We start from the raw sequence: 27,585 nt of genomic DNA, 5'->3' as shown, positions 1-27,585 counted from the left end.
CTGTCCTCTGTTGCGTATGAACAGCGATCATATGAATATGTTATGTACATCCATTTGAGCTTATATTTAGACGTAAATTCTAGAACAAAACTATATACAAATAAATACATTTCACAGTGCATTTCACATTTGATGAAAATAGTCTCTGTATCTGTTTTTTCTAACATAAAACCAAAAACATTCATAAAATAATTCCATTTTATATACTCGACTATGTGCGACAAGTTTCCATTGCAACTGATGATTTTAGCAATACATATGACACTTTTGTCTTTTATTTCCTAACTTCAGAAATACACTTCAAATGTATAGCTATGTGTCAGCAGGAATGTCTTACATCGTCACTCCATATGTGCACTTTCTCAGACTTATTGCCTAAGTTCATCTAAACATATTTCAAATGTAACAGCAAGACTTAATGTGTATTAACGCTTTGTAAATAATGTCATAATTTATGAACATAAATATTACACCTCTGGCCCCAGACCTGCTCTGTAAACCATTCATAATAGTTACTGAATGAAATGAAGAAACATTAAATAGTCATTGTTACAATATAAGGTTATAAATCTTAATTATCTTATTTGGTTCTACTAAAATAAGGTGTATATTCAATAGTCAGTAAAGATATTCAGTTCATATATAACAGACAACAGACATGACAAACGGTTTCAGTGTCAAAGCCGAAAAACTAATGTCTCTTTTCATGAAATCAAATGCAAACAAACAAACAAAAATGTACAGATGAATACACTGTACTCAAGTCTTGAAATAAAATTTAGATCTAAAAAAACATTCAGACTGCTTAATGCAAATGCTTATATTTCATAATATTACGGACAGTACCAACTAAACAGTAACTAGAATTACAATCTTTGGGCTATAGACCGCAACCCTAAGACCTTGTCATAACACCTAAACCCGAATACCTGAACCCGCTTGTGTTTTAGGACGAGGAAGAAAGGCATTAAATATCCTGCTTCATATGGAACATTCATTACTGTATCCAGCATAACTCTCTTTATACAACAGTTAGTTCTGGTCCGCTAATTTGATTGGCCGGCGTTCCAAGATTTTCATCTCACTTTGATTGCCTATGTTAGTAGTGCATCAGTGTGTGCATTTCTTATCGACATGAAAAACTTGGTGCTTTGCCTTTTTTTGGAACAAAACTGAGCAAAATTCTGTCCGAACAACTTGTGTTACTTGATATTAACTTCAGCTTATGGAACTGTTGTATAAAACAAATATCACACATGCATTTGTGCTGTTGGTCTTACTTGTGGCTTTGTGTACTGTATATTCACTACAGCAGCATTTTCACTGTGATTCTTTGCATATAAACTGCAATCCTGAATGTAATAAGCACAGCATGGAATGGCAAAACTTCAAAAAAATTTAGATTTGAACAATTGGACATTCTGCAGTTTTATGACATATACTTTCTGAGAAAAAAAACGGGAATGTTGTCCCCTTTCCAAATGCTGACATTCCAGAGCCAGACCAGCCAGAATACTGCTCACATTTGTTGCATTCTCAGAAGGGGTTGAGGCGTATACCCGTCCCTAATGGAGAGAAAGGGTTCACTTTTGCCCACATCAGGGCATCATTTAGTGAAATGGCTGATTTGCCATCTTCCAGGAAGAACGCTGGACCCTGTCAGACAAAAAAAGAGCAGATGCAACTGCTTTATTTGCAGTGGAACAGTTGTGCAGTGGTATGTTCAAAAACATTTGAGGTATAATGCTAAAATGCAAGACTACCCACAAGAAACCCACCTGTATCCTGAGGCCAGTGAAGCAAGAAATCTGGACGTCAGAGTGGCTGGGCAAGTTGGAGCCAGTGACATAGTCAGGACCCTCTAGGCCCTTGATGGGCTCGTCTCTCATCCGACTCAACAGCTGACTGTATTCTGTTTTCTGGGCCTCAGATGGTGGCGCGTATGAGGTGTCGTCTGCCACTCTGTGTATACATAGAGAAAGCGAGATTATTTTTCAAATATCTTCAGCTGTTAGCAGAAATGTTAGATCTTTAGTAAAACCTAGTGGGCTGTCTTGTTGTCTACTGCCTACAGTACATAGGCAGCTTCCCACTAAAGTCCAAACTTTAGTTGTGTCTCATTTTGAAGGGTGTAACCTCCAGAGGTTGCATTTGTCTGCCACATGTGTTATTAAGATTGTCTCATTTCAGAAGAGTAACCATTATAAAATTGACTGTTATTCCTTGTTAAAAATTAAAAATGACTGGCCAAATAAAACAAACCAATTCCGGAAGCTCAAACATGCTGCATGACACATGGGAATGAACCTCATTGGTTACTCAGCATGTTTGAGCTTCCAGAAAAAGTTTGTTCTTGTGCATTATTCAGGTTAGTTTGAGCTTCTGCTTATCAATGTTCAATGTTTACATGTGAGTAAAAGCCTAAATTAAATCTTTTCATCATAAAAAGAGATCGAGTCTCTTCAGAAAATTTGGACTAAACCGCTCGATTCATATGGATTAGTTTTACAGTCTCTTTATGATCTTTTTGAAGCGTCAAATAGTTTGTTGCAAAGGCAGTCAATGGAGAGACAGACATCTCTCAGATTTCACCAAAAAGATCTTCATTTGTGTGTTCCAAAGATGAACGAAAGTCTTACGAGTTTGGAACGACATGAGGGTGAGTAATTAATGACATAATTTTGGGGTGAACTAACCTTTTAAGTTAACTGCAGTGCATTTTGGGATTGCCTTGTCCATGAGGGATAAATACAGTGCTGGCATAGAAATTGTTCAAAATAAGGTATCTTATAATTTTGCTACATACTGTTTGGAATAGCCTATTAAAGCAATAAACCACAAGAAGCTATGGTTTACAGTGAATTTATAACAGCTAAAACCCCCTTAGCGGTTATAAATTCACTGTAAACCACGGCTTCACTGGGCTTATTGCGTTTATAAAATGGTAACCACACAATACAAATATTTAAGCCAAAAAATATGTATCAATGCAACTTTCATGAAGTAAAATCATTAAAAGGCTTCCTTCCGCTGGAAAAAAAAATAGTCCCTGACTGTGAACAGCAACCGAAGTAACATTATAACGCCATTAGATGGCGGCAAAGATTGTGTTTATGGGTGAGTCAGTCAGTCGCAAAGACTTTTGTACTGAAACTTGTTGTGAACACGGAACAATGCTTTGACTAACGCTGTCATTGTCAGCAGGACACGGGAAAACCCATTAAATGTTAAAAGGACAAGGTCGCAGCGGACATTCAAATGGATTTTTTATTATGAACATAGGACTGACCTGAAGGAAAATGCTAAATCTGAATGCAGGTAATACACTCGGTCACTCAATATCTCTCACAATACTCTTCTGCATAATGCAGTAAGCTTCAGTGAACAAAATCAATAGAGAACAAACATTTGTTTACGTTACTAAGACAGACACAGCAACATACACACTCAGTGGCGCATCAATATTTATGTAATGCGGTCAACTGTATGTTTTCGGGAATTTTACAATGGCTTCGAATGCAACTTCAAGGGCCAGAACTATCTGTTTTATAAGGTGCTTTAAATACTGAATAATTAGGTTTTAAAACAGAGCTGTTGTTTGTTATGAATTATTATGAATTATAGTAATGTATTGTGGTACAGACTTGAGGGATTGTGTGCAGGCTCTCCAGGCCTCCAACTCTAAAGACAACTGCTCTATCTCCAGTGGTACAGCCACGTCTCTTCTCTTCAGCAGCTGACTGATGGAGGGAAATAGAGAGAGAGAGAGAGACATTAATTGTGATCGCCATGAACTGAGTTACTTGATATAAATCACACAGTTAACATACCTTGTGTATTCATACAGTGCTGGCACTATACTTGAATACTGTCTCCCAATGGATAATAGTGCACCAATATACCCACAAAGAATAAGCAACTCATTGCGGTCTCTAGCCAAAGACAGAGAGAGAGGAAGATAATGAGATGACCATATATAGTGCAAGCCACAATAAATTACATCATTGACAGGTGTTGTTGAGTGAAGGTCATTGACTTACTCACTACACTTTGGGAGAATAAGACGGTCTGTTCTGATGTAGCTCAGCAGGTCTAGGATGTGGTACACGGAGTCCACCGCCCAGTCAGGAGAGCTCAGCTGTTCTATGAGGGGAGAGAGAGAGTCAGTAATAAATTATTGGTCAAATGAAGACATTTAAAGGGGTTCTATTATGCTTTTTTTTGCATTTTCAACTGTCTTTAGTGTGTAATGTTGCTGTTTGAGCAATGAAAAGGTCTGCAAAGTTGCAAAGCACAAAGTCCACTGCAAAAGGAGTTATCGGTAAGCATTGTTTCTGAACTCCCAGGTATGGCTCAATTGTAGCCTTTTTTTGTAGTGTTTTCTTCCAGGAACGTACACGTCACAATTTCCCTCATTTAAATAATTCCTGCCCAAGGCATATGCAGAACAAAGTGGCGAGGCCTGGTTAAGTTGCGTTAGTAGTGTGTTACGGCAAGGGGCGTGACATTTCTGAAACTGGAAGCGGTTGACCAATCACAACACACTGGTCCAGCCGACCAATCAGAGCACATTGCACTTTTCAGAAGGATCAGTAGTTCAATCACGAAAAGACATTAATAAAAGAGCTTGTAAAAAAATGTCACGTAACGTGTTACAAAGTGAATTTTCCTTAGTTGTCAGTTATAATCATCAAAATTAAAAGAAACAAACATTTGAATATATCAGTATGTGTGTAATGAATGAATATAATATACAAATTTCACTTTTTGAATGGAATTAGTGAAATAAATCAACTTTTTATGATATTCTAATTATATGACCAGCACCTGTATGCAGTAGGCCTGTGCTATATATGTACAGTCTGCAGAATGTGGGCATGCTGGAAATAGCACTACTTTGAGACACACTCTGAGTCTCAGAAACTCACCTTTGACATATGTGATCCCGATGGGAAGAGCCTTTTCTGGTTCTGGGCTCAAGAGGTAATACTTTACTGCTTGGAAGATTTCTCCCTCAGCATGTGCATTCTCAGCAAGCTCTTTACATTCTTCTAAAGACGGTAGACCACACTGGGAAAAAAAAGAAAGAAAAAAAAAGGATAAATTATTATACTTAGAAAAAAAAAAATCTGCCTGTGCAGAAAAATACCATGTTCACGTCAAATAATTGTTGTTGTTGTTTGGTTCTTTACACTCAATGTCTGAGCTATTTTTTATTTGATTGTTGAATGTTTATCAAATGGCCACAATTCCTTCTTGAGCTAACATCTAAATCCATTTGAGACTAATGTGAAGCATTGAGACGTATGAATGAGGTAGTCACCTTTTCGTGCAGGTCGTTGATTTCGGCTGAGCTGCCAGGGTAGAAGGCACACAGTTTGGCTAACAAGATCTCGTTATCAGGGATCATCTGAAGTAATCTGGCTGCAAGATCCCTGGGGAGTAGAAAATCCAATACAGCATGAGTAAAGTAATGGGAAAAGTGGACAACTATGCGATTTGTCAAATCATGAGTCATGAGTCAAAAAGTACCATAAAAAATAATGTAACAGTAGTCTACATGACTTGTGCTCTATATTCCAAGTCTTCTGAATATATATATATGAAGAGTTTCGTTGCAAAACGAGATAAATCCATTTTTTTAATTTTTCAAAAATCTTGTTTTTTGGTTGTGCATTCCAATTAATATCAATTCAACTGCAGTTGGTTTGTTTTGATTTAAACCTTCATAACTTAAAAAATACAGCTAAGTAGCACCATAAAACAAAATAATAACATGATAATAATAAACATGTTTTGACAAAAATGTTAAAAACGGATTTATCTCGTTTTGCAACGAAACTCTTCATACATCATACATATATATATATATATATATATATATGTATATATATATATATATATTTATATTTATATTTATATAATATATATATATATATATATATATATATATATATATATATATATATATATATAAATCATTTGAAAGAAATTAATATTGGGGTGTTTTTAATGAAAATATCAAACAGTATCTTAACAGTAAAAACTTTTACATTGTTACAAAGAATATTTTAAATAAATGCTTTTGAACAGCATCGAAGAATTCTGTGTCAAATATCTTGGTTTTCCACAAAAATATGAAGCAGTGCAACTGTGTTCAACTGTGATAAAAAAAAAAAAAAAAACTGGAGCACTAAATCAGCATATTAGAATAATTTCTGAATGATCATGTGATATGGAAGACTCCTGAAAATTCAGCTTTGCAGTTTTGCCATCACAAAAATACATTTTGCATCCCTTTTGATGCTTGACAATCCTTTTTCACTTTTTTTTTCATGCACATTTTTACATGGAAAATCGTGAGCAGAATATTCTTCAGAAAAATTCACCTTTTGCATTCCATAAAAAAAAGTCAAACAAATGAAACAAATGAGGGTGAGTAAATGATGACAAGTTTAATTTCTGTGAGAACTATCCCTTTAAGTGGTACCTAAGAATACTGTATGTCAATAATCATCTTAGTTATATTAAAATGGGTAGTTAAAGATGACTGAATGGATTACAGTAAGATGAAATCCCAAGGGGGGCTTGCAGTTATGATATATATTTTTAAAAAAAGAAAAAGCGAGGCAGAGAAAATACCTGTATGCCACAGATGGAAAGCTAGAGAGAAATGGAAATGAAAAATGAAACAGGTGTGCAGTAAGGATGGCTATCAGGATCATGTCAACAATTCTGTGCATGACTGATGATAAGAGATGGGTTGCATTTAGAGGAAAGTGTGCAAACTATTTAAGAGGAAATGTGATTCCGTGTAACATATTTGGTCATACAGTAATAAACAAAAACCTGGTTCCCCTTTGCAGACTTGACTTTACGAAAAGAAAAAATACAAAGATGCATTGATCAATTTTATACTTACCAGGTGGCAGTGGTCATGTATTTCCTGGCCAAGAGCTCCAGAACATAGTGGGTGGCTTTACTGGCTGATTCTCCCAGGACTGTGCCCACACACACTGCCAGCTCCAGTTCATTGCCTCTGATCAGAGACGCCATAGCCAACTGACACAAGGAGATAAAAAACCCTTTTCTAAACACTCATATAACATCATATAACACTGACCTAACATTTAATGATGGCCATTAAGATTCCTTTCATAAAGACAATAGAAACTGAAAATTCTATTTTAATTTATACTGTCTTACATTTGCAGCGCCATTCAAAAGTTTGGGGTCAGTACTTTTTTTTTTACATGGTTACAAAGAAAAAAATATTTTATATAAAAGCTTTTCTTCTAAACTTTCTATTCATCAAAAATCCTGGAAAAATGTATCACTGTTTTGTACAAAATATTGAGCAGCAAATCAGCATATTACAATGATTTCTTAAGGACCATGTGACTGATGATTAGAGTAATGATGATGAAAATACAGCTTTTCCATAACAGAAATAAATTACATTTTAAATCACAGTAATATTTCACAATATTACTGACCACAACTGTTTTGCAAATAATGAAAATAATGATTTAACTTATATTGTCCTAGAATAGGCTTTATCGTGTTCTTTAATTTTCTAAACATTGACATGATATTTTTAGAGGTTGTCTGATTTTAATGATTTGCTATTGGTGAGCTTACTTCTGTGTTGTCTACAGCTAGATGACAGCAAGCTGCCAACACAGCACGGCCATCTTGGAAATACCACTCTGCCAGCTCTTTACACACTCTGTGCAACATTCTAGACAAAGGAGGGGAGAATGGGTAAGAAAAACAGAGGTGAAACATTTGATTGCAGCTTAAACTAAGTATAACTTACCCGCAGTATTTTTCTATGTTGTCATTGTCTGAGTTTGCGGCATGGTTTATTGATGTGATCTGAGGGCCATGGATATTACCCTCACAAGCACCCTGATGACACAAAGTATATTCTCATGTATAATATAGAGCCATTTATCATGACACTCAACACAGAGGTTCACAGTCTTACAACAACTCTAAATGGGTAAAAAGAAAACAGTGCCCTGTACCTGAGCCACCAGCACAGCTTCTTTCAGCTGACCTCTAGAGGTGAAGAAATTCACCAACTTTTTCACCTCACCAGTGGCGATGCAGTATGGGATGACATCATCATTGCCTTCTTGCATGAGCTGGTCGGCTCTCCTGCATTAAGGAGTTAATGAAAGGTGATTCACCCACAATAACTGATTAAAAAAAATCCAGAGGAGTATATGAGATACCTTTGCATGAGTTTTTTCCAGTATTTCATGGAGACTCCAGGGGCCACAGAAAGAGCCTTCTCCCACTAAACACATAAAAACAAAACAACATAAACATACAAAATCATCATTTCATGAAGAAAAAAACCTTCCATTTTCTCATATATTATTATTCTTTTCTAAAGGAATTAATACTTTTATTCAGCAAGGGTGCATTAAATTGATCAAAAAAGTCACAATAAAGATCTCCATTTCAAATACATTCTGTTCTTTTAAACTTTCTATTCATCAAAGAATCCTGAACATATTTTATCACTTTCTTAACTGTTAAGCATCAAAATGTTTTTGATAATAATAAATGTTTTTGAGCACAAAATCAGCATATTAGAATGATTTCTAAAGAATCATGTGACACCGAAGACTGGACTGGTTGTGTTCAAGGACTGTGTTCTTGCAGAATAAAAGTATCAATTGCTTTCACAAAAAATAAATAAATAAATAAATAAATAATAATAAAAAATGACTGCTAAAAATTCAGCTTATTTTAAATATTAATAGTATTTCACAATGTCATTGATTTTACTATATTTTTGATCAAATAAATGCAGCTGTTGTGAGCACAAGAGTCTTGTTTCAAAAACATTTTACCACACTTTTGAACATCAGTGTATCAATAAGAACTTATTAGAGCTGTCAATTTACCATGTTACTTTAGTGATTAATTTTATAAAAATTGAAATAAAACATTAAACACAACTAATCAACAATCAAACCCCAACCTATCAGCATACTGATATGTGATTAACTAGATTACTTAATCATCATATAATGTAATCAACTTATTATTATAAAAACAAAATCAAAATATTGACAATCCAAGAAATTATATATTATATTATGTATATATACACTACAGTAGATATGTATGTATATATATATATATATAGCTTTAGACTTTACCTCTCCCAGTTCCACCATAAGCTCACAGTATCTCTGGATTTGACCCAGTCTGATATGGATTTCTGCTGCATTCTTGAGCCTTTCCTCTTTACTAGGTGCTCCAATCCCACCCCCAAACTTTGACATCTTTACTATGGTCAGCTCTTGTGCTTCAGACTACAGGGAAGGGACACATAGTAAAATAATTACAAAAAGTAGATAAATAGTACAATAATTACAATAGATAAAAAACCTACAGTAGAACTATTAAAAAATGATATGCACCAGAAGCTTGCACTTCATTTGTTGCACTATTAGAATGTTACATCACAGTTTATACACTCACGGTTTTGAAGCGGACCAGGTGTTTCATATGCATGATGCCCTGCCCATAGTTCTGAGGAAGAAGACTATCATCCTGCCCATTGATTACAGCAACCAGATCCCACAGGTTCTGACTCCCTCCTGGTGGCTACAAAGAGAGAGCACACATCCCCTTATTTAGACTTGTAAATAAACTCCTGTGAGAGTTCTGTGTTGAGATTTACTCACTGAGAAACACTCAGAGAACCATCTGAGCTTCTTCATGCGCACATCGCTAGAGAGTTTATCCAGCTCCTGTTTGATATCTCTGGAAACTTTTCCACACAGGAGGGGAGGGGCTCCAGGAACCATAGCACGATCTACACTCAAGAAATAAATGTGGTTTATGTCTTTACAAAACCAATCCATACAGATAGTGTGTAATATGTGCATGTGTTTTAACCTGTGTTGCCAATGATGTCATCCCAACTGTGGTCAGTAAGGATGTTGACCGCTAAGGGAGCAATTAGAGGAGTAAGTGACCAAAGCCTGACCGTAGAATCTCTGGAGCAGGAAGCCATGGTGAATGGACGGCTGGGGTGACATGTCAAACCTGGGGGATTTCATATGGTTGACAAGACTGCATTAATAATGTATTATTACCTTGGAATGACATAAAATTATGTAAGAGTGTCCCTACTACTGTATGTATGCATACTACTAAAAGACAGTCCTTGGACAAAAATAAGTGTTCCCATTACATATTTGGGTCTCTTAATTATGTGATGTTCTGCTTTTCCTGCCTTCATTTGCAAAACTTGAATAAAATGCATCAATTAAATAAGCCATTCCTTGGAAAAATTAGTTTGCAGTGCATAAAAGATTAAAGCATAATTTTGTCTGCAGCATAAACATTTAATACACTACCATAGACATCAGCTCCATGGTCATATACAGTGTCTAGACAAGTGCCATCTCTGGTGTCCCAGACACGGATGGTGTAGTCCCAGCTCCCTGAGGTCAAAAGGTACGGCACCTCTGTGTTCCACATGAGACCCCGAACTGGAGCAGTGTGGCCACTCAGTACGTTAATGCAAGCATCTTGGGTATAATCCCAGATACGGACAGTCCTGGTCAACATACACACAGATACACATCCGTTTATTAAGTTAAAGGTGCAATCAGTTATATTTATGTTGTTTTGGACACTGACACGTACAGACAATGCACAAATTATTAGTGCCATTGTAGAAATGCCCTATTCACTGTCAGCCATGATTTGTGAGTGAACGTTTCTAAGAATATAAATTGGATGATTTGCTGTTCATGTGATCTCAATATAAAGGCTATCTTGAGGTGAGTTTATAGGCTACTTATATGAGTACAATTTATTGCACCTTTAAATTAAATAAAGAGATTTTTTTTACTATTAGTAGTACTAAGGTTTACCAACAATAAGGATAAAAAGATTTTTTTTTACTTTCCTTCAAAAAACTGTAAATAAAAGCTGTGATGATTTTGTAATGATTCAATGATTATTTTAGTTTATACTATTTTATTATAATTTTAATTAATTATACTATTCATTTTTAGAGCAAGTTAAATTTGAGAATGATCATTTTTTAATACTATTGAAACCATGTACACTACTGTTTGGGGTTAGTAAGATTTTTTTAAATATTTGAAATGAAAGACAGTTAAAAAAAGAATAGGAAATTCAAAAGAACATAATTTAATTTCATAAATTCATATGAAAAACATATATTTTGTAATAATGCAAAAAAAAAAATAAATAAAATAAAAAACATTTAATTGGCCCCAAACAAAACAGTAGTGTAGGAGTGCTAATGGAGATTTTAATTGAATGATTACCCATCATCTGAGCCACTGCACAGTATGCCCTCTCTGAGAGGTGACCAGCGCACATGGAATACTTTGGCCGTGTGACCTGTAAAGACTTTTAGTGGCTGGTCAGAACTGGTGGCCAAGTAATAGACTCGAACATTCTTGTCTTCACAGCCTGTGGCAATCATATCTCTGAATGAGTGAGAGAGAGAGAGAGAGAGAGACACACACAATGTATTATAATTGTGGTGACAAGAGAAAATAATACTGGTAAAAAGATTCTGTCGTCTGTTTATGTATCTTGATTACACTGATAACATACTTGTTATTTTGACTCCAGTCACAGCCAAACACTGCTGCTGGATGTTTGTATTTGTGCAACACTTTGCCGTCAATGGTTCGAATTATGCTGAAATCACAAAAAAAAAAAAAAAAAGTCATGTCTATGAGGATAATTTGGCTTCATTATATGGATGGACAACCACTGAATCGCTGGCTAAGTCTTGTGGGAATGTTAGCCAAAATCGAAATGGACTTACCAAAATCCATCTCCACTGCATGTGGCTATTCTTTTGGAATCCTTATGACTCCAAGCAACACAAAAAATACCATTCTTCCCATGCTGCAACACAATTCCAGTAAAAAAAATAAAGACTCACAATGATTATGATTGTGCAAACTAAAATAACAATGGGAATTTTAATTTCATAAATTAGAGTTATTAATTCTAAATAATTATTATCCTTGGAAATGTTTTTCAATGCTTGCCTCATTAAATCTTGTGATCATTTTCCCTTTTTTAACATCCCAAATAAAGGCGCCATTTCTTGACGTAGCACCTGCTATGCAGTTCAAATCTCCTTTGGGTTATAGTAAAAAAGAGAAATGAAGAAAAGAGTTTCACAAACAGCCACAAAAACAAAACCTGTCTGAAACTGCAGTGGTAATATGGACTGTACTAATATTGTGTATTGTTCTTACCAGGGGCCCAGGACAGAGAGTAAACCACTCCCTCATTGCCCGGAGATGTGTACACAGCAGTTAAGGTGTTTATATCCCAGACTTTTATCGTCCCATCAAATGAAGCTGTAGCTAGAATGTTTGGGTCATCTGGCTTGAATTTGCAGTCAAATATAGTTTCAACATGACCCTGCGACAAAAAGAATGTCACAAAGTCATACATGTTTGTATTATAATAATATAATCATTATGATGGCAAAACTAAACTCTTAAAAATGATCTAAGTTAATTGAAATTAAGCTGAAATAAAATATAAGGTTACACTTTATTTCAATAGCCCACTTTAAACATTCTACCTACTATAAGTAACTTTGCAACTACATGTCAACTAACTCTCAGAGTATTAGTAGACTGTTAGGGTTGTGGCCTTATGTCTCACACGGGACGACAATGATTAAGCAAGTTAAGTAAGTTATGTTAGGGTTAGTAGAATAAGTTGACATGCACTTGCAAAGTTACTAATAGTCAGTGTTAAGCCCGGGGTACTCTAAGGCGATGGTCGGCCATCGGGCAATTTCATCTCATTTGAACAGTGGATTATTTTGATAATAACCAAGGGGTGACAATGCCAGTGACAGCTTAGCAGACATACTTGAAAAGGCTACACAAATCCTTCAATTATGAGCAAGACTGGTGTAAACAATGGTAAAAGCAAGCACTGCTTGCTTTGTATACCCACACAGTTACCAACATTGCGTCAGAAATGACTGACGCAATCTGATCTCGCCTGAGAGCCCAATCAACTTTGAGTGGTAACAAAACAAGTCAATGCACATTGGTGAGTGAGCTTTGCATGGCAAGCCACTCCCTGTACATTCGGGGACATAAGGCAGCGTGCAACACTCACTCATTCAAGCTTTTGCTACAGAGCCAAACGGTTATCATCACTCTGCTCTATCAATCGCTGTTTGTGTGAGCTGAAAAGATGGAACCAGTTGTGTGTTGGTGTGACAGCGTATCAGCGGTGGGCGCCATCTAAGAGAGTATTGCACAACTAAGTGCAGTGACTGCACCTCTGGACACTTCAACATTAAAAGAGCAGTATTTCCCTAAAAAAACATCTTTTTCAAGATGTCATTCCACCCGTGTGTTTTTGGATGTGAAGCACTGCAGAGGACCACTTTGGTGAATACTCAGGGTGATCTGAGGGTTATGGTGGGAGCTCTCCCACCGGACCCGTCCCAGTGCGCCTCCCATTCCTCCACTGCATATGAGATCACTTCAGCACTGGCTACATGGCTGATACCCAAGATGGGTATGGCACCGTGGCACACATAGGGTGATAATCACACCGTTCTGTTGCTGTAATTTCAGCCTGTGGTCAGACCTTGCCTTTCTATGGACTGGAGTGCCCCTACAACACACGTCACAACAGATGCCTCCAGAATGGGCTGGGGTGCTGTTTGCAATGGACACACAGCCTCTGGCTCGTGGACAGGGCCTTGACAGCAGTGGCATATCAATTGCCTCGAGTCGCTAGCAGTACCACTGGCCCTGCACCAGTTCTGACCATTGCTGCAAGTCTTGATGGTTGAATCTTACTGGCTCACCCAGACCTGGTTCTCAGATCTGATACTCCTTGCGAAAGCCACTTCCTGGCAGATTCCCCTGAGGAAGGATCTACTTTCTCAGGGACAGGCACCCTATGGCAGCCTCGTCCAGACCTCTAGAACCTCCATGTGTGGTCTCTGGCAGGACGTCAATGACTTAAATGGCCTATCACTGGCAGTGGTAGACACTATCACTCAAGCTAGAGCCCCCTCTACTAGGCGCACTTATGCTTTGAAGTGGAATGTGTTCACTTAGTGGTCTTCTTCCCACCGCAAAGACCCCTGTAAATGCACAATCAGCGGTGTGCTTTCTTTCCTGCAATCAGGGTACGAGCAAAGGCTGTCTCCCTCCACCCTAAAATGCATCATTATGGATGCATCATGATGCAGTAGATGGTAAGTCTGTGGGAAAGCATAACCTGGTCATCAGGTTCCTTAGAGGCTCAAGGAGACTGAATCCTCCTCAACCACGCCTCATCCCCTCTTGGGACCTCTCTGTGGTTTTAACAGTCCTACAGAAAGTGCACTTTGCATTTTGCATGCCAGCAGAGGACACTCTTACCACTGACACTACAAACATCATGGATTCAGTTTTCCACAATGCTTTGTCTGTCATCTGTGTAATCATGTGCAGCTGTTTCCCATTACCCCATTATTCTTGTGCCTCTCTCCCTATATAACCCTGTTCTGTTGATTATATCTTTGTGAAGTCTTGTCTCGTGGTTCACAGCATTACTGAGCATTCTCCCTGTTTCTATTTTCCTGGTCATTGATATCTGCCTGTATCCTGGTTCTCCCATTCCATGGTGCACCATGCACCAAGTTCCAGTGGCCACGGAACTTTGCCCGCACCGATCACCAACATGTCCTGTTTTAATGATTGTTAATCCTGTTTAAAGTCCATTCTCATCCCTGAGATTTCAGTCTACCCTGATGTTACTGCAGAGGTTGTTTCTGAAAGTCTTGTCTGCCTCAACATGACCACAGAGGTTGTATCTGAACTTCCTGCCTGTCTCAACGTGACCACAGAGGTCATATCTGAAAGTCCTGTGTGCCTCTACGTGACCACAGAGGTCGCATTTGAACTCTCTGCCAGCCTCAACACAACCACAGAGGTTGTACACAAACTTCTTGGCAACCTGAAAAAAATTGCAGTTATGCCCATGGAGGACACCCTGAAGCCACCTGCCTGTTTTCACAAGGCTCCTGTTGTCAATGCTAAACTGTGCTTTGTGTTTCAGTTTTGCCTGATCAACTGTCTCTAATCCTACCAGATCAACCGTGGGTGTCTTCAGCTCCACCTTGGTGTCCCTTAGCAATGCCTTGGTGGACTTCAGCCCCATCTCCACTGCCGTGGGGATCTTCAGACTTGTCTACACTGTGGTTGTAGTCTGCTCACGTGTGGGGGTCTTCAGACTCGTCTACACCATGGTGGCCGTCTGCTCCGTTGTTGAGGTCTTCAGACTCGCCTGCACTGTGGTGTTTGTCTGCTCCGCCGTGGGGTCTCAAGCTCCGCTGAAGGGGCTACCTGCCCAGCCTGCACCACCCTGGCTACCTGCCTGGTCAGCGGAACTCTAGTCATCTGCCCAGTCTGTACCATCCTGACCTTCTGACCAACCTGCATCACCCAGGTCCAAATCGGCTTTGCCTTGTATTCCTGTTCTGCATATGTCTTCAGTCCCTTTCCCTATGCATGGACCCTATGCATTCTTTCTCCTTCTCTTTTCTTTAAGTTGCTTCAGCCGTGTCTCATTTCTCTCAGCGTTCGTGGTGATTGCTTGCGCACCTGTCGCGCTTTCCTCTTGGTTGTCTTGGCTATTTCTCCGTGCTGTTCACCACGCTTCTGTGTCAGATTATTGTAACCTGTTGCTGGCATTCACATTCTGTTTTCTGCATGAGATCCTTGACTTCTGTTGTTGTGTCTGCCACAGTCGTGGTCCCGGCCCCAGTCACAGTGGCCGTCTCGGAACTGGTCCTCCTGAGCCCTCGGCTCCCTCTGCCAGGTTATTGCCAGCTGCCTGCCGTGGTGAACTCTATCATCTGCCTGAGGCACTCCAGTTCTGAGACCAGCTCGCTCCTGCCGGTGGACTGTGACCATATTGTGTTCTGTTTGTTTCAGCAGCGAGTGCTTACGTGCTACAGCTCTCGGCAGTCTGCCTTTGTTGAACTGAAAGATTCTGATTAAACTGTTTGATTGCACTTTCTCGCCTCTGGGTCATCTGCCTCACAACAGATTTATTTAGTTTTAAATGAAACGACTGTAATCCTGATAGTATGCCCCCTTTTTTTCAAAATGTAACTGTAATCTGATTACTATGTTTTTTGATGTAACTGTAATGAATTTCAGTTACTGGATTTTTGTATCCTGATTACATAACACCATTACATGTATTCCTTTACTCCCCAACCCTGGTTGTTTGTCACAAAATCTTGTCTCATGGTTCTCAGCATTACTGAGCGTTTTCCCTGTTTCTATGTTGCTGGTCTTTAACATCTGCCCGTATCCTGATTTTCCTGTTCCCGTCTTGCCCTCTGGTCTTGTTTGTTTGTTTGGACTGATTTATTGTGCTCTGAAATTCTACCTGTTTAATGGACTATGACTTTGGAAAAAACGCGTTTGGATATTCAATTGTTGTGCTCAGTGCTGTCCGCAACCAAATCATAACAGCTGCAATAGCTGGGTGAGAATGAAATGCAGTAAAACAAATGATGTAAAAGGTTGGGCAGACACAGGATGCTTAATCAGTGGTGAAAGGAAGTAGTTTTGCATATGCCCTGAGATAACCATAATGTATTAAAGCTATAAACAAAATAATGTAGTTCAGACTGTTGAACTATTGAAAATGAATGCAGGTCCACTTCAGAAAATTAGACACCCGAGGTCTGCATATTTTGCTTTGTGTTGTGGGCGCGTTGTCACCTCAGGTGTGCATTAATTTATGATAATTCAGTGGCCTGTTGTCAATTATTCCTTACTTAACCATGGGGTGAAAAGGTTATGTTTCATTTTTTGTCATTAACAACAATCAAGGGAACTACAAGAGCTGTTTATCTAAGAAAACAACATGAACTCTTGTTGAATTGATCAGCAATAGGACAGAAGGGCACAAGCAAAAACAGGATGACTAATATTGATGCATAATTTTAAACCATTGGTGCTTCCTTGAATGCATCCACTGTTTATTAATAATATAACCTAAAACTAACTTAAAAAAAAAAAAACCCTGTTTAGATATGAAATATAAAAAGTGTAATAATCATTTCAGTGTTTTTTAAACGTATGTCAGCCCACAGCTAACAACATGCCACTTTTCCTACCAGATCCCGCAGGAAGTCCCACTTTTTGGCACCCATGTCATACAGTCCGACACCCCCATCCATGAAACAGCAGACAGCATGGCCGGGTGGGAGAGAGAAGGCCTGGTTCTGTGAAAGAGTAGGTGGAGGCACAGCCTCACTAGTGGAGGAGGTGTAGTGATTCTTGGAAGGGGAATTTGAGCTAAATGCTAAGAGAGAGATAACACTAAAATCAAGTCCTTGTGATGGAGTACACAAACTTAGACACATAAATATAAGTGCTAAATGGTAAACATGAAAACACATACATTTCTTTGCTGGTGGAGAATTTAAAACATGAAGTGCATGGAAGCCGGTTTTCTTCAGTTTAAAGTTATCCAGAGGTGTCGCTCTTGATACGTTCCATATTCTTAGCACGCCAACTTGAGAATCTTGAGAATTCAATATAATAGTATAAACATTTTTTAAGTTATTGCGAATATGCACAAATATGACTGAACATTTAATTTCAATCTACACCCCAGTTGTTTTAGGTTAAAATGTAAATGTAATTAATAATTAAATGATTGTTCTAAAATCAGATCAAAGCTGGCCTGTTAAGCTAAAAACTACCATTTCCCACTGGCACTTCTGTGTGTGTTTATCTTACCCCCAGTGATAAACATGCCAGGGGCGCTGGGCACCCATGCCAGACACTGCACGGAGGCAGCAGCACTGGGGAAACTAAAGGTAGTGATGCAGGATAAAGACTCAGAGTCCAGCAGTCGGATTCCATTGTGCATGTTGGCCACCAGTAGGTAGTCTGTGCTGAGAGGGTCCCACTCTAGAGCTGTGACGGGGTCCTCCTCATCTGTGCCTTCTAAAGACTCGGGCCGCAGTACGTGCTTTTGATTCTTTGAGCCTAAAATTATGTAATTAAAATAAATGCAGGTTATTTTGCAGGTCACTCAAAAAATTTTTTATTCTGTCATCATTTTCTCAACCTCAACTTGTTCCAAACCTGTATGAATTTCTCTCTTCTGCTGAACACAAAAAGAAGATATTTTGAAGAATGTGGGTAACGAAACAGTTGATGGGTCACATTGACTTCCATAGTATTTTTTTTTTTCCCCAACCAACTATTTGGTTACCCATATTCTTCAAAATATATTCTGTGTTCAGCAGAAGAAAGAAATTCATAAAGGTGTAGCGTCTGGACCAATCAGCCACACAATTATTCATGGTATTTAATGAATTACCCATAAACTCACTCTCACTATCAAAGTTCTCTGAACTCATCCCCCTAAAACTGCAACCAACATCCCAAGTGTAGCTAGCACACAGGCACAACTAGGTGTCCTGTTACAGTTATATGGTACTTTTATGATCCATAAGAATGCTGTAGAGACTAGTGACTCATCCTTCCTGAGAAGGACAAATAAACTCTCTTAATCCTACGTATTCTCTATATAACCACTTGGGAAATGTATAAACATGTATCCAAGTTTCCCATCTCATGACTTTCCTTTTATAGGCTTTATTCTATGTATTAATTCTCTCTTTTGAACTATTTTGGTATTAATGTTCCATAGTTGCAAATGTATAGTTAACTGAGATCACATTGGCAGCATGCTTGGTATCTACGGACTCCAACTTTCATTTCCTATTTGGTAATTTATGTTACATGTTACTAACTCTGTGACACATTAGTATTATAAGAATCTAGAGGGTTCTTCTCTCAAACATCCAATCCAGTGTCTTATGCTAATATCTTGCTACAGAACAAAGACTCGTAAAACTTCCCTCCGAGGGGCAACTCCTTATTGGCTCAGACACCTTAAGAGGGTGTGATGTCTCCACCCCTTATATTCATGGATCACAAGATAAAACCTCTCTCTTCCTGCTCTTCCTCCTCTTCTTCTCTTTTACTGATGAATGCTGACGTCAAGATGATGCTTTAGAGAAGCTAGAAGCTTCTAAGGAACCCCAAAGCTTGTGCCAGGCCTCGGCCTAGACCTTCCATTCACCAAAGATCCTCTGAATCCAGCCGGTTCTCTTTCGTCAAGAAAATATCAGCAAAGATTCAACAGGAGCCTCCACAAATTGCATCAGGACAGTTTTAATTCAACTTGGAGAGACATGCAAGTATCAAACTTAGTCTCATTATCGGATACATTGAGTATCCTTACCCCTTTTAAAGAAGGGCCTGTTAAAACTAAACTGATGGTTTGCTCAAGGCTGTTGATCTGCTGAATGTCCAACAATGCTGTAACTTCTTGCTTCCTGTACTCTGCTTTCTCTCTCTCTCTTGGTAAACTGTATGCATGTATGTGTGTGAATGTTAGAGTAGTTTAAGTGTTTAGTCTAGTTAATAAAGTCTTGTTCATGTCACACGTAAGGTTGTCCGTGTTTTGCGTTCATGTACGGGAGTCCCTATTCCTGTCGGTCCTGACTACAGGCTTTTAGTAGAATAAGATTGTTATTTCCTATAACCTGGAAATGAACATTTCTTAGTTAATAAACAATTAACACTGTGTGTTCATTGAACAACAGGTTAATTGATTGTAATATTAATTTTATTACATTAAGTTAATTTTATTGACTGATTAAAATATTAATAATTAATTATAACTAGTTATGATTAATTATTCATATTTATTTTGAGCTAATTTGCTACAAATGGTGGAGAATGCGGGCATGAATAAACAAAGGTTATGAGCTTAAACCACTGTCAATTTAAAAGTGTGCATTTGATAATTCCAGTCAGAATATGTCAGACGATGCGCATTTTGGTCACTAATTGCTGGTTTGTTGGATGCTGATAAAGTGATGGCTTGAATTGACATCTCTACTGTAACTGAAAGAGTCTACTCTTGACACATTTTAGCATATGTTCAAATGGTATCAGTGTAAAGTTAATCTGATTTTAGCGAAGAAATCCTAATCTCAGTATTAGAGCGTAAGCCTGTGTTGACGAAGGAATCTCAGCTCAGCGGCATGTAAACTGTACCAGAATTGATTATTCTGCTTTGGTTGGAGAAATACCAATTGCAGTATTGCTTAACCTGTTTCTGATGAATGAATCTCAGTACAGTGTTATATAAATGTAGATTTGGGTAATGCTCCCCTGTTATAGTTAAGATTGATGTCATTCATCTAAACTTTGCCTGCACCTACAAGCATAGCTACCTTTTGACCAAAACTGTGTTTCACTCGCTGAAAGGAACATCAGTATTCATGCACAAGACGGACTTAACTATACATGCTTAAACAAGCTTTGACTTACAGCAAACTGTGTAATTACCCTTTAAACAAGTACAAGACGTTGTTTAAAGTAGAGAGAAGAGTTTACATGAGTAAAATTTGCAAATGGCAAAACATATTTGCATTTTACTGAATGTAAAATCAAGTTTTTGAAAATCTGAAAGTATAAGCGTCACATTTTAACTCTATACGTAACTTGTTTGAAATGAGCAGACAGTCTCAATAAACTGTTTGAATTGCTCAGATGTGCATTGGTTCCCATGACAACGACTTGTCACAGGAAGTGCTAACTCATCACCCTGTGATGCCATATTGTAAACAAACCAGGCTAGGTGGCTAAGCTAACCTCACCTAGCAGCCCTGCACCTCAGGCTAAGCTAAATAATAGCTTCTACAGTTAGTGGTTAGCATCATTTATGTGAAGCCTTTAACTACAGCTTGTGTGTATGCAGTGTGAACTGATCTAAACCCATTCTGCTGTTTTAGTCACTTCTTTAAATCTTTTTATTGATTTTAATTATAATAGCAGTCAGCTATTAATTTTTACTAGTATTATTTCTTTCATCTTTGTGATTTACTTACATCTTCCTTTTTTCCTTCTGTGGTTTAATTTCCCAATATAACCACAAGCAACTAGACATACTCTCCTTCTTGATTTTGTTTATTTACAACAGTTGCTTCAATTTTATGAACCAGCTACAAAAGTAATCTGAACAATTACTAGGGCATAATTTTGAGCACCACTAATAAGCAGAATCTAATAGGAAAACTCTCTTCTTCCTCTCCCTTTTTCTTTCCTATTTGTTCAGAGGTCAAGCCTGTCGTGAGCCATCAGTAAGAAATACTAAGAAATAATTTGACCACAAGAACCATCTTAAGTCATTTGTTAAACCTAGCTGTATTTTATACACCTGGCTGCTCACTGTGCCTTTAGCCCTAAATTCTGTTTGATCTTGCAGTAGTCTCTTGCCCTTACTCTCACCACAAGCGTGCCTAAATGTTGCAGATGCTCAGCCTAACTGCCCAGATGGCAGACCAAAAGGACTGGCTATGTGTCGTGAGGAACACCCTCCTAACCAGTGCTGCTGAGCAATTACGGCACCAGAGCCAAAAGCAACTGGACAAAGATGGAAGAGAAGTAAAGGCAGACGACTCAAACCAGAGGTGTGATCACAATGATCTGACTGAAGTCAACTTCTTCCTGGCCCACATCCTCGCTGTTTTGAAACAGGAGGTGAACAACCTCAAACTCCAGATCACAGAGACTCACAAGGAGCTGATGCATGCTAAAAGCCACATAGACCAGCTAGAGATGGAGGCTTGGGACAGACGCAAGGACCCTGACAAAATAGAGACACAGAAGAAAAGAGAACTGAGACTCTCTTACCTGCAGCAAACAGAACCATTGCAGGAGAAACGTCTCACTTCACCGCATGGAGTCAGCAGAAGAACCTCCCCAGCCAAGCACAGAGGTACAGAGGGGAGGCCAAAGCCTTCTGCTTGACACCTTATCAGCCATTTTCCTGAAATCCTCTGCAGCTGCAGGAAGGAGGAGGATTAATTCAGACAGACCCAGGTACCAGACCTACCACAGGGAGAAGCCAGGGATGGGAGCATCCTCTCCCTGCAGACACAGCAGGATCTCCAACAGCAGGCAGCCCAAGGACGACTGGACACGCCTGCATCGGACCTGCAGGAGCTTCTAACGCTAGTAAGATAGCTCCTTGAACAGTTCTTACCTGAGGAGTACTCAGCAGTACAAGCTTCTGACCACTCACACAACACCAGCTCAGAGACCTGAGCTTGTCTACTGTCTACATCAACCGCAATGGAACGACCACCACTCCAGGAGACACATACAACCAGAGCCCATCACAGCCTTCCAGCCTTGTGTGCCAGTGGTGTGTCTGATCTCTCTACACCTTCAACGTCGTTCGCTGTTGTCCATAGAAAGAACAACAACGATCGAAAGGGGGGGATGTAGCGTCTGGACCAATCAGCCACACAATTATTCATGGTATTTAATGAATTACCCATAAACTCACTCTCACTATCAAAGTTCTCTGAACTCATCACCCTAAAACTGCAACCAACATCCCAAGTGTAGCTAGCACACAGGCACAACTAGGTGTCCTGTTACAGTTATATGGTACTTTTATGATCCATAAGAATGCTGTAGAGACTAGTGACTCATCCTTCCTGAGAAGGACAAATAAACTCTCTTAATCCTACGTATTCTCTATATAACCACTTGGGAAATGTATAAACATGTATCCAAGTTTCCCATCTCATGACTTTCCTTTTATAGGCTTTATTCTATGTATTAATTCTCTCTTTTGAACTATTTTGGTATTAATGTTCCATAGTTGCAAATGTATAGTTAACTGAGATCACATTGGCAGCATGCTTGGTATCTACGGACTCCAACTTTCATTTCCTATTTGGTAATTTATGTTACATGTTACTAACTCTGTGACACATTAGTATTATAAGAATCTAGAGGTTCTTCTCTCAAACATCCAATCCAGTGTCTTATGCTAATATCTTGCTACAGAACAAAGACTCGTAAAACTTCCCTCTGAGGGGGCAACTCCTTATTGGCTCAGACACCTTAAGAGGGTGTGATGTCTCCACCCCTTATATTCATGGATCACAAGATAAAACCTCTCTCTTCCTGCTCTTCCTCCTCTTCTTCTCTTTTACTGATGAATGCTGACGTCAAGATGATGCTTTAAGAAGCTAGAAGCTTCTAAGGAACCCCAAGCTTGTGCCAGGCCTCGGCCTAGACCTTCCATTCACCAAAGATCCTCTGAATCCAGCCGGTTCTCTTTCGTCAAGAAAATATCAGCAAAGATTCAACAGGAGCCTCCACAAATTGCATCAGGACAGTTTTAATTCAACTTGGAGAGACATGCAAGTATCAAACTTAGTCTCATTATCGGATACATTGAGTATCCTTACCCCTTTTAAAGAAGGGCCTGTTAAAACTAAACTGATGGTTTGCTCAAGGCTGTTGATCTGCTGAATGTCCAACAATGCTGTAACTTCTTGCTTCCTGTACTCTGCTTTCTCTCTCTCTCTTGGTAAACTGTATGCATGTATGTGTGTGAATGTTAGAGTAGTTTAAGTGTTTAGTCTAGTTAATAAAGTCTTGTTCATGTCACACGTAAGGTTGTCCGTGTTTTGCGTTCATGTACGGGAGTCCCTATTCCTGTCGGTCCTGACTACAGGCTTTTAGTAGAATAAGATTGTTATTTCCTATAACCTGGAAATGAACATTTCTTAGTTAATAAACAATTAACACTGTGTGTTCATTGAACAACAGGTTAATTGATTGTAATATTAATTTTATTACATTAAGTTAATTTTATTGACTGATTAAAATATTAATAATTAATTATAACTAGTTATGATTAATTATTCATATTTATTTTGAGCTAATTTGCTACAAAGGTCTGGAACAAGATGTTCTTAATATGAACCAACATAAGCTGTTACGGCACCTGGCTGAAAGATGGACAGACTGCCATCAGTGTGTCCAAACACCACTTTTCCCTTCTTCAGTGGATGCCAGCGGAACAGGCAGATATCCGACAGGAAACTGTGAGCCTCCTTGTGCACAGTGACTCCTGAGTCAGGCCCAGAGATGGTCCATATGTACAGAGGACCCCGGTGGGATACGAACGCAACGCTGTCACCTGCATTCCAGCACCAGCTTAGAGAAGCTGGGATACCTGATAAATATCCGTTTAGACAAGTTTAAGACCTCACATAAAACAGTCAAAAACAAAAACAGTTATTAAAATTGCTTAGGATTGAGTTAAAATTATTCAAAAAGATAATAGGAATGGTGGAATATGTGTCCTGAGGTGGTGTGTATTTCTTTGGACACTGCAGTAGGTGTGTGGGTAGTGGTACCTTTGGTGTTATCTAGCCGTGCAATGGCCTTCTGCTCGGCCACGTTCCAAATGATGAGGAGGTTATCAGCACTCGCACTAGCAAACACTTCAGGGTTGTGTGGACACCACGATATAGCTGTGATTGTCTTCTTGTGTTCAGACATGATTGCTCGCAGCTTAAACTCATTGTATCTGTGATCAAGCTGAAAAGACACACTTCAATCAGTCACACTCAAAAAAAAAGACATTTGTAGGTTGCAAAAGCGTTAGCTCAGCCAAAAATTTAAAATTAGGATATTTTTAATGAAACCGGAGAGATCTCTCTCTCTATTGAAAGTCCATTCAACCAAGACTTTGACAATTCAGAGGGTTCATAAAGACATCCTAAAAATAATCCAAATTAATTAAGCGATTTAATGAAGAAACACAATTGCTTTATACAATGAACAGATTAAATGTAGGCTTTTAGTCACATATAAACATTGATCAATGTGCATACATATAACACATCTAATATGGTAAATGGAAGCATGACCATACTTGAAACAAACCTCAATGGTTTTCATGCATTAAACAAGCATGTTTGAGCTTTGTTTACGACATTTGTTGTGCTCTATGTATATGCGTTGATCAATGTTTATTACTCTTATTGAAAATCTCAGGTTGCATTAAAAATATCTTCATTTGTGTTTCGAAGATGAATGAAAGTTTTATGAGTTTGGAACGACATGAGGGTGAGTAAATTATGAAATTTAAATAAAATGAAATATCCTTTTAAGTTCATTTTGTCAATAAAAAAAGAAAGACCAATTTACTTCATCAACAGTCTATAGTTTACCATAATTCATACTCAAACTGTTTACACGTACTTGGTACACATATATGGCGAGCGTGGCACAATACGCAAACCTATCCCCACTGGCAGCACACACGTCTTTATTCCAAGGCTGACATCCAGCGGCCAGCAGGCCAACCTGCTTCACCTGAGACATCTTTACCTGGACAAAGAGACGTTGTTGAGGTGGTGAAAAAAAAAAAAAAAAAATGAAAAGCATGTTATTGATCTTTTTGTGAATGATTTACCCATGCATATATTTTATCTTCAAGTGACCTACTTCTGTTACATTGCAACTTTATGATACATCTAATTAGCATTAATCTGACTATAATATATAACTACTAGCATCTTACAATAAGCTACATTTCATGAGTAAAGACTGAAAATAATAATACTAATAAAAACAGATAATAACTATGTGAAATCTTCAGATCTAATAGTACCAGACTTCAATGTTCTCTCTCACTCTGTCATATATATATATAAACACTATTTGGGCCCATTCATGTGGAGTAAAAAAAAAAAACTTTCAAATGCATGTCTCAAGACACCTGCATTCTGTTTCATTCCACGTGCACTGCGTCTAGCTCTTTTCGAACGCAAGAACGTGTCCTGTGTGAGCGACTCCTTAGGGTGACACTAGCGAAAAACAACCTTCTGTGTCATCTCCCTCTCTCTTCTTTACATTTGAAGGGATAAGGCTACACCAGATGGCTAAAAGACTGTCACGCAGCTCCTACCTTTGGTTCATTGTGATATTTGCTGAACCAGCACAGGCTTTCCATGTCTTTTATCCTCTCGCCTTCACAGACGCAAAGCCAAACAGGGCTCTGCGTTAGCGACTACAAGAAAAAGAGCTTGAAAAAGAGTCTGTGTGCGACTGTTGCCCAACGTGCGAGTGTATGTATGTGAAAAAAATGGGGGTGGAGAAAGAGAACATGCTCATTGACTGGTGCAGGCTGCTCGTGTGGGAGAGGTGGCTGGAGACAAGAATGATGGAACAGCTCCCGCCAGTAGCCAGGCAACAGCAAGATCCCTTCATTTAAACTCCCTCACTTACTCCCCTCCCTGACATATGTACAACCACACACCTCATCTCACCCCTGCACAGCCTCCTTGAAGGTGTTTATGCTGCTCTCTTTGCCTCATGATTAACACGCCCTTCTGAACTGTCCAGCATGTACACATACATGACCTCCACACAACACATGTCACACAGCCTACATTGCACATACAGCAGGGTAGGGTTGCAGAATTAGGGAAAAAATCTAATTGTGATTTTACTGATCAAAATTGAAATTTAAAATGTGATTTTAAGGATTGCTGTGCTTGTTTGTAGGGCTACACTCAAAAAAATAACTCTTTGAACGAACATAAAAAAATTATGGAAAGGATTTCCACATGATTAAGTTGCTTTATTTCAGCATTATGCAATTCTGTTATTCCAATTTAATGTACTTACGTTGGGTCAACTTAATTTATTAAGGTTGATTCAACTTATTTATATGGTTGGGCACAGCTTAATTTAATAGTGTCAGCCCAACTAATTTGCAATGTTTTGGAAAATAAATAAAAAGCAATAAATAAATAAATAATAAATTGTTTTCATATACATTGATTTTTACAATTAATTCATCTTGTTTAATTTGGTGATTTATATAACTTTTGTGATGTTCTGTGTTAGAAATCTAGATGTGATACTGGATTCATCCTAAATTGCCTTAACCAAAAACATTGTAAAGCCTAAATTGATCATAAATCCATTGGTGGCAATGGTTTTACAATCAACATAGGCTTACAAAGCTTTTGGGAAATGCAACCCAGAGCACTATCACAGTGATTATTTTCTTATTAAAGTAATTTGAAAGTTGCAAGTGCAACAATTCACCACAATGGTAACCCTAAAACTATTAATTAACAGAAACTTTTAAATACCAACATAATAGAAGAGTAAACATTAAAAAGTCTTTCCATTTTCTCATCTTCCTAAAAACTGCTTAAAATAACACTTTTATTTCAACATTTACACTCCTAGTTCAGCCCCTTTGCAAAGCATGATGGGAAGTGAAAATCCTGTTTGATTGAGTCCTGGTTGGGTTTACTTGATTGAAACATGTTATTCCAATATGAAAACATCAAGTAAAGTCAAAGAGTAATCATTTCAAGTCAATATAACATGAATCAATCACATTTAAACCTGAAACCTGATACAACAGTGTTCAATCAAAATAAATTGTTTAAATAAACTGAACAGCATCAAAAAATCTTTCTTTTGAGTGTACATAATTTGGCCAGAATGTTGTGATTATATATAAAAATGGAAATCAATCAATAAATCAATCAATCAATACTAAATAAAAATATAAAAATGACTAAATAAAAACAAAAGACATATTAATAATAATTGTAATATGTTACTGTATAAAATTACA

The 27,585-nt window shown here is 38.2% G+C and overlaps 1 protein-coding gene across 2 annotated transcripts; it reads right to left on the bottom strand.

The window, feature by feature from the left end:
* Window positions 1-1,536: 1,536 nt before the first annotated feature.
* On the bottom strand, window positions 1,537-25,307 carry wdr17 (WD repeat domain 17). 2 transcript variants are annotated; one of them, XM_067404575.1, is made up of 30 exons: window positions 25,185-25,307; window positions 24,335-24,518; window positions 23,920-24,150; window positions 17,823-18,074; window positions 17,482-17,604; window positions 17,195-17,382; window positions 12,288-12,456; window positions 12,075-12,166; window positions 11,846-11,928; window positions 11,629-11,715; window positions 11,334-11,498; window positions 10,389-10,591; window positions 9,925-10,074; window positions 9,711-9,841; window positions 9,505-9,630; window positions 9,180-9,335; window positions 8,241-8,305; window positions 8,031-8,163; window positions 7,820-7,911; window positions 7,642-7,741; window positions 6,923-7,062; window positions 6,643-6,663; window positions 5,324-5,435; window positions 4,929-5,070; window positions 4,041-4,143; window positions 3,831-3,932; window positions 3,645-3,740; window positions 2,910-2,914; window positions 1,779-1,960; window positions 1,537-1,656 (listed from the first exon to the last, which is right to left on the bottom strand). In XM_067404575.1, exons 1-30 carry the CDS (start codon window positions 25,305-25,307, stop codon window positions 1,537-1,539), a joined length of 3,876 nt encoding a protein of 1,291 aa, XP_067260676.1. The 2 variants fall into 2 exon arrangements, with proteins under 2 accessions (XP_067260676.1, XP_067260674.1); XM_067404573.1 differs by lacking the exons at window positions 2,910-2,914; window positions 6,643-6,663 and having other exon boundaries at window positions 1,779-1,962.
* Between the last annotated feature and the right edge of the window lie 2,278 nt (window positions 25,308-27,585).

This window comes from Chanodichthys erythropterus, chromosome 12 (genome assembly GCF_024489055.1).
Source record: "Chanodichthys erythropterus isolate Z2021 chromosome 12, ASM2448905v1, whole genome shotgun sequence".
Taxonomy (NCBI): Eukaryota; Metazoa; Chordata; class Actinopteri; order Cypriniformes; family Xenocyprididae; genus Chanodichthys; species Chanodichthys erythropterus.
Note: the sequence above shows the minus strand (reverse complement) of the source record. Positions and strands in the feature narration are given on the sequence as shown.

Excerpts from the sequence above, each read along its gene's own strand:
- wdr17 (XM_067404575.1), bottom strand. The coding sequence starts at position 25,307 with ATGTCTCAGGTGAAGCAGGTTGGCCTGCTGGCCGCTGGATGTCAGCCT. Across the intron at positions 11,929-12,074 it reads TGATCACAAGATTTAATGAG|CATGGGAAGAATGGTATTTT; the intron begins GCAAGCATTGAA and ends ATTGTGTTGCAG. Across the intron at positions 3,741-3,830 it reads GCACTGTATGAATACACAAG|TCAGCTGCTGAAGAGAAGAG; the intron begins GTATGTTAACTG and ends TCCCTCCATCAG.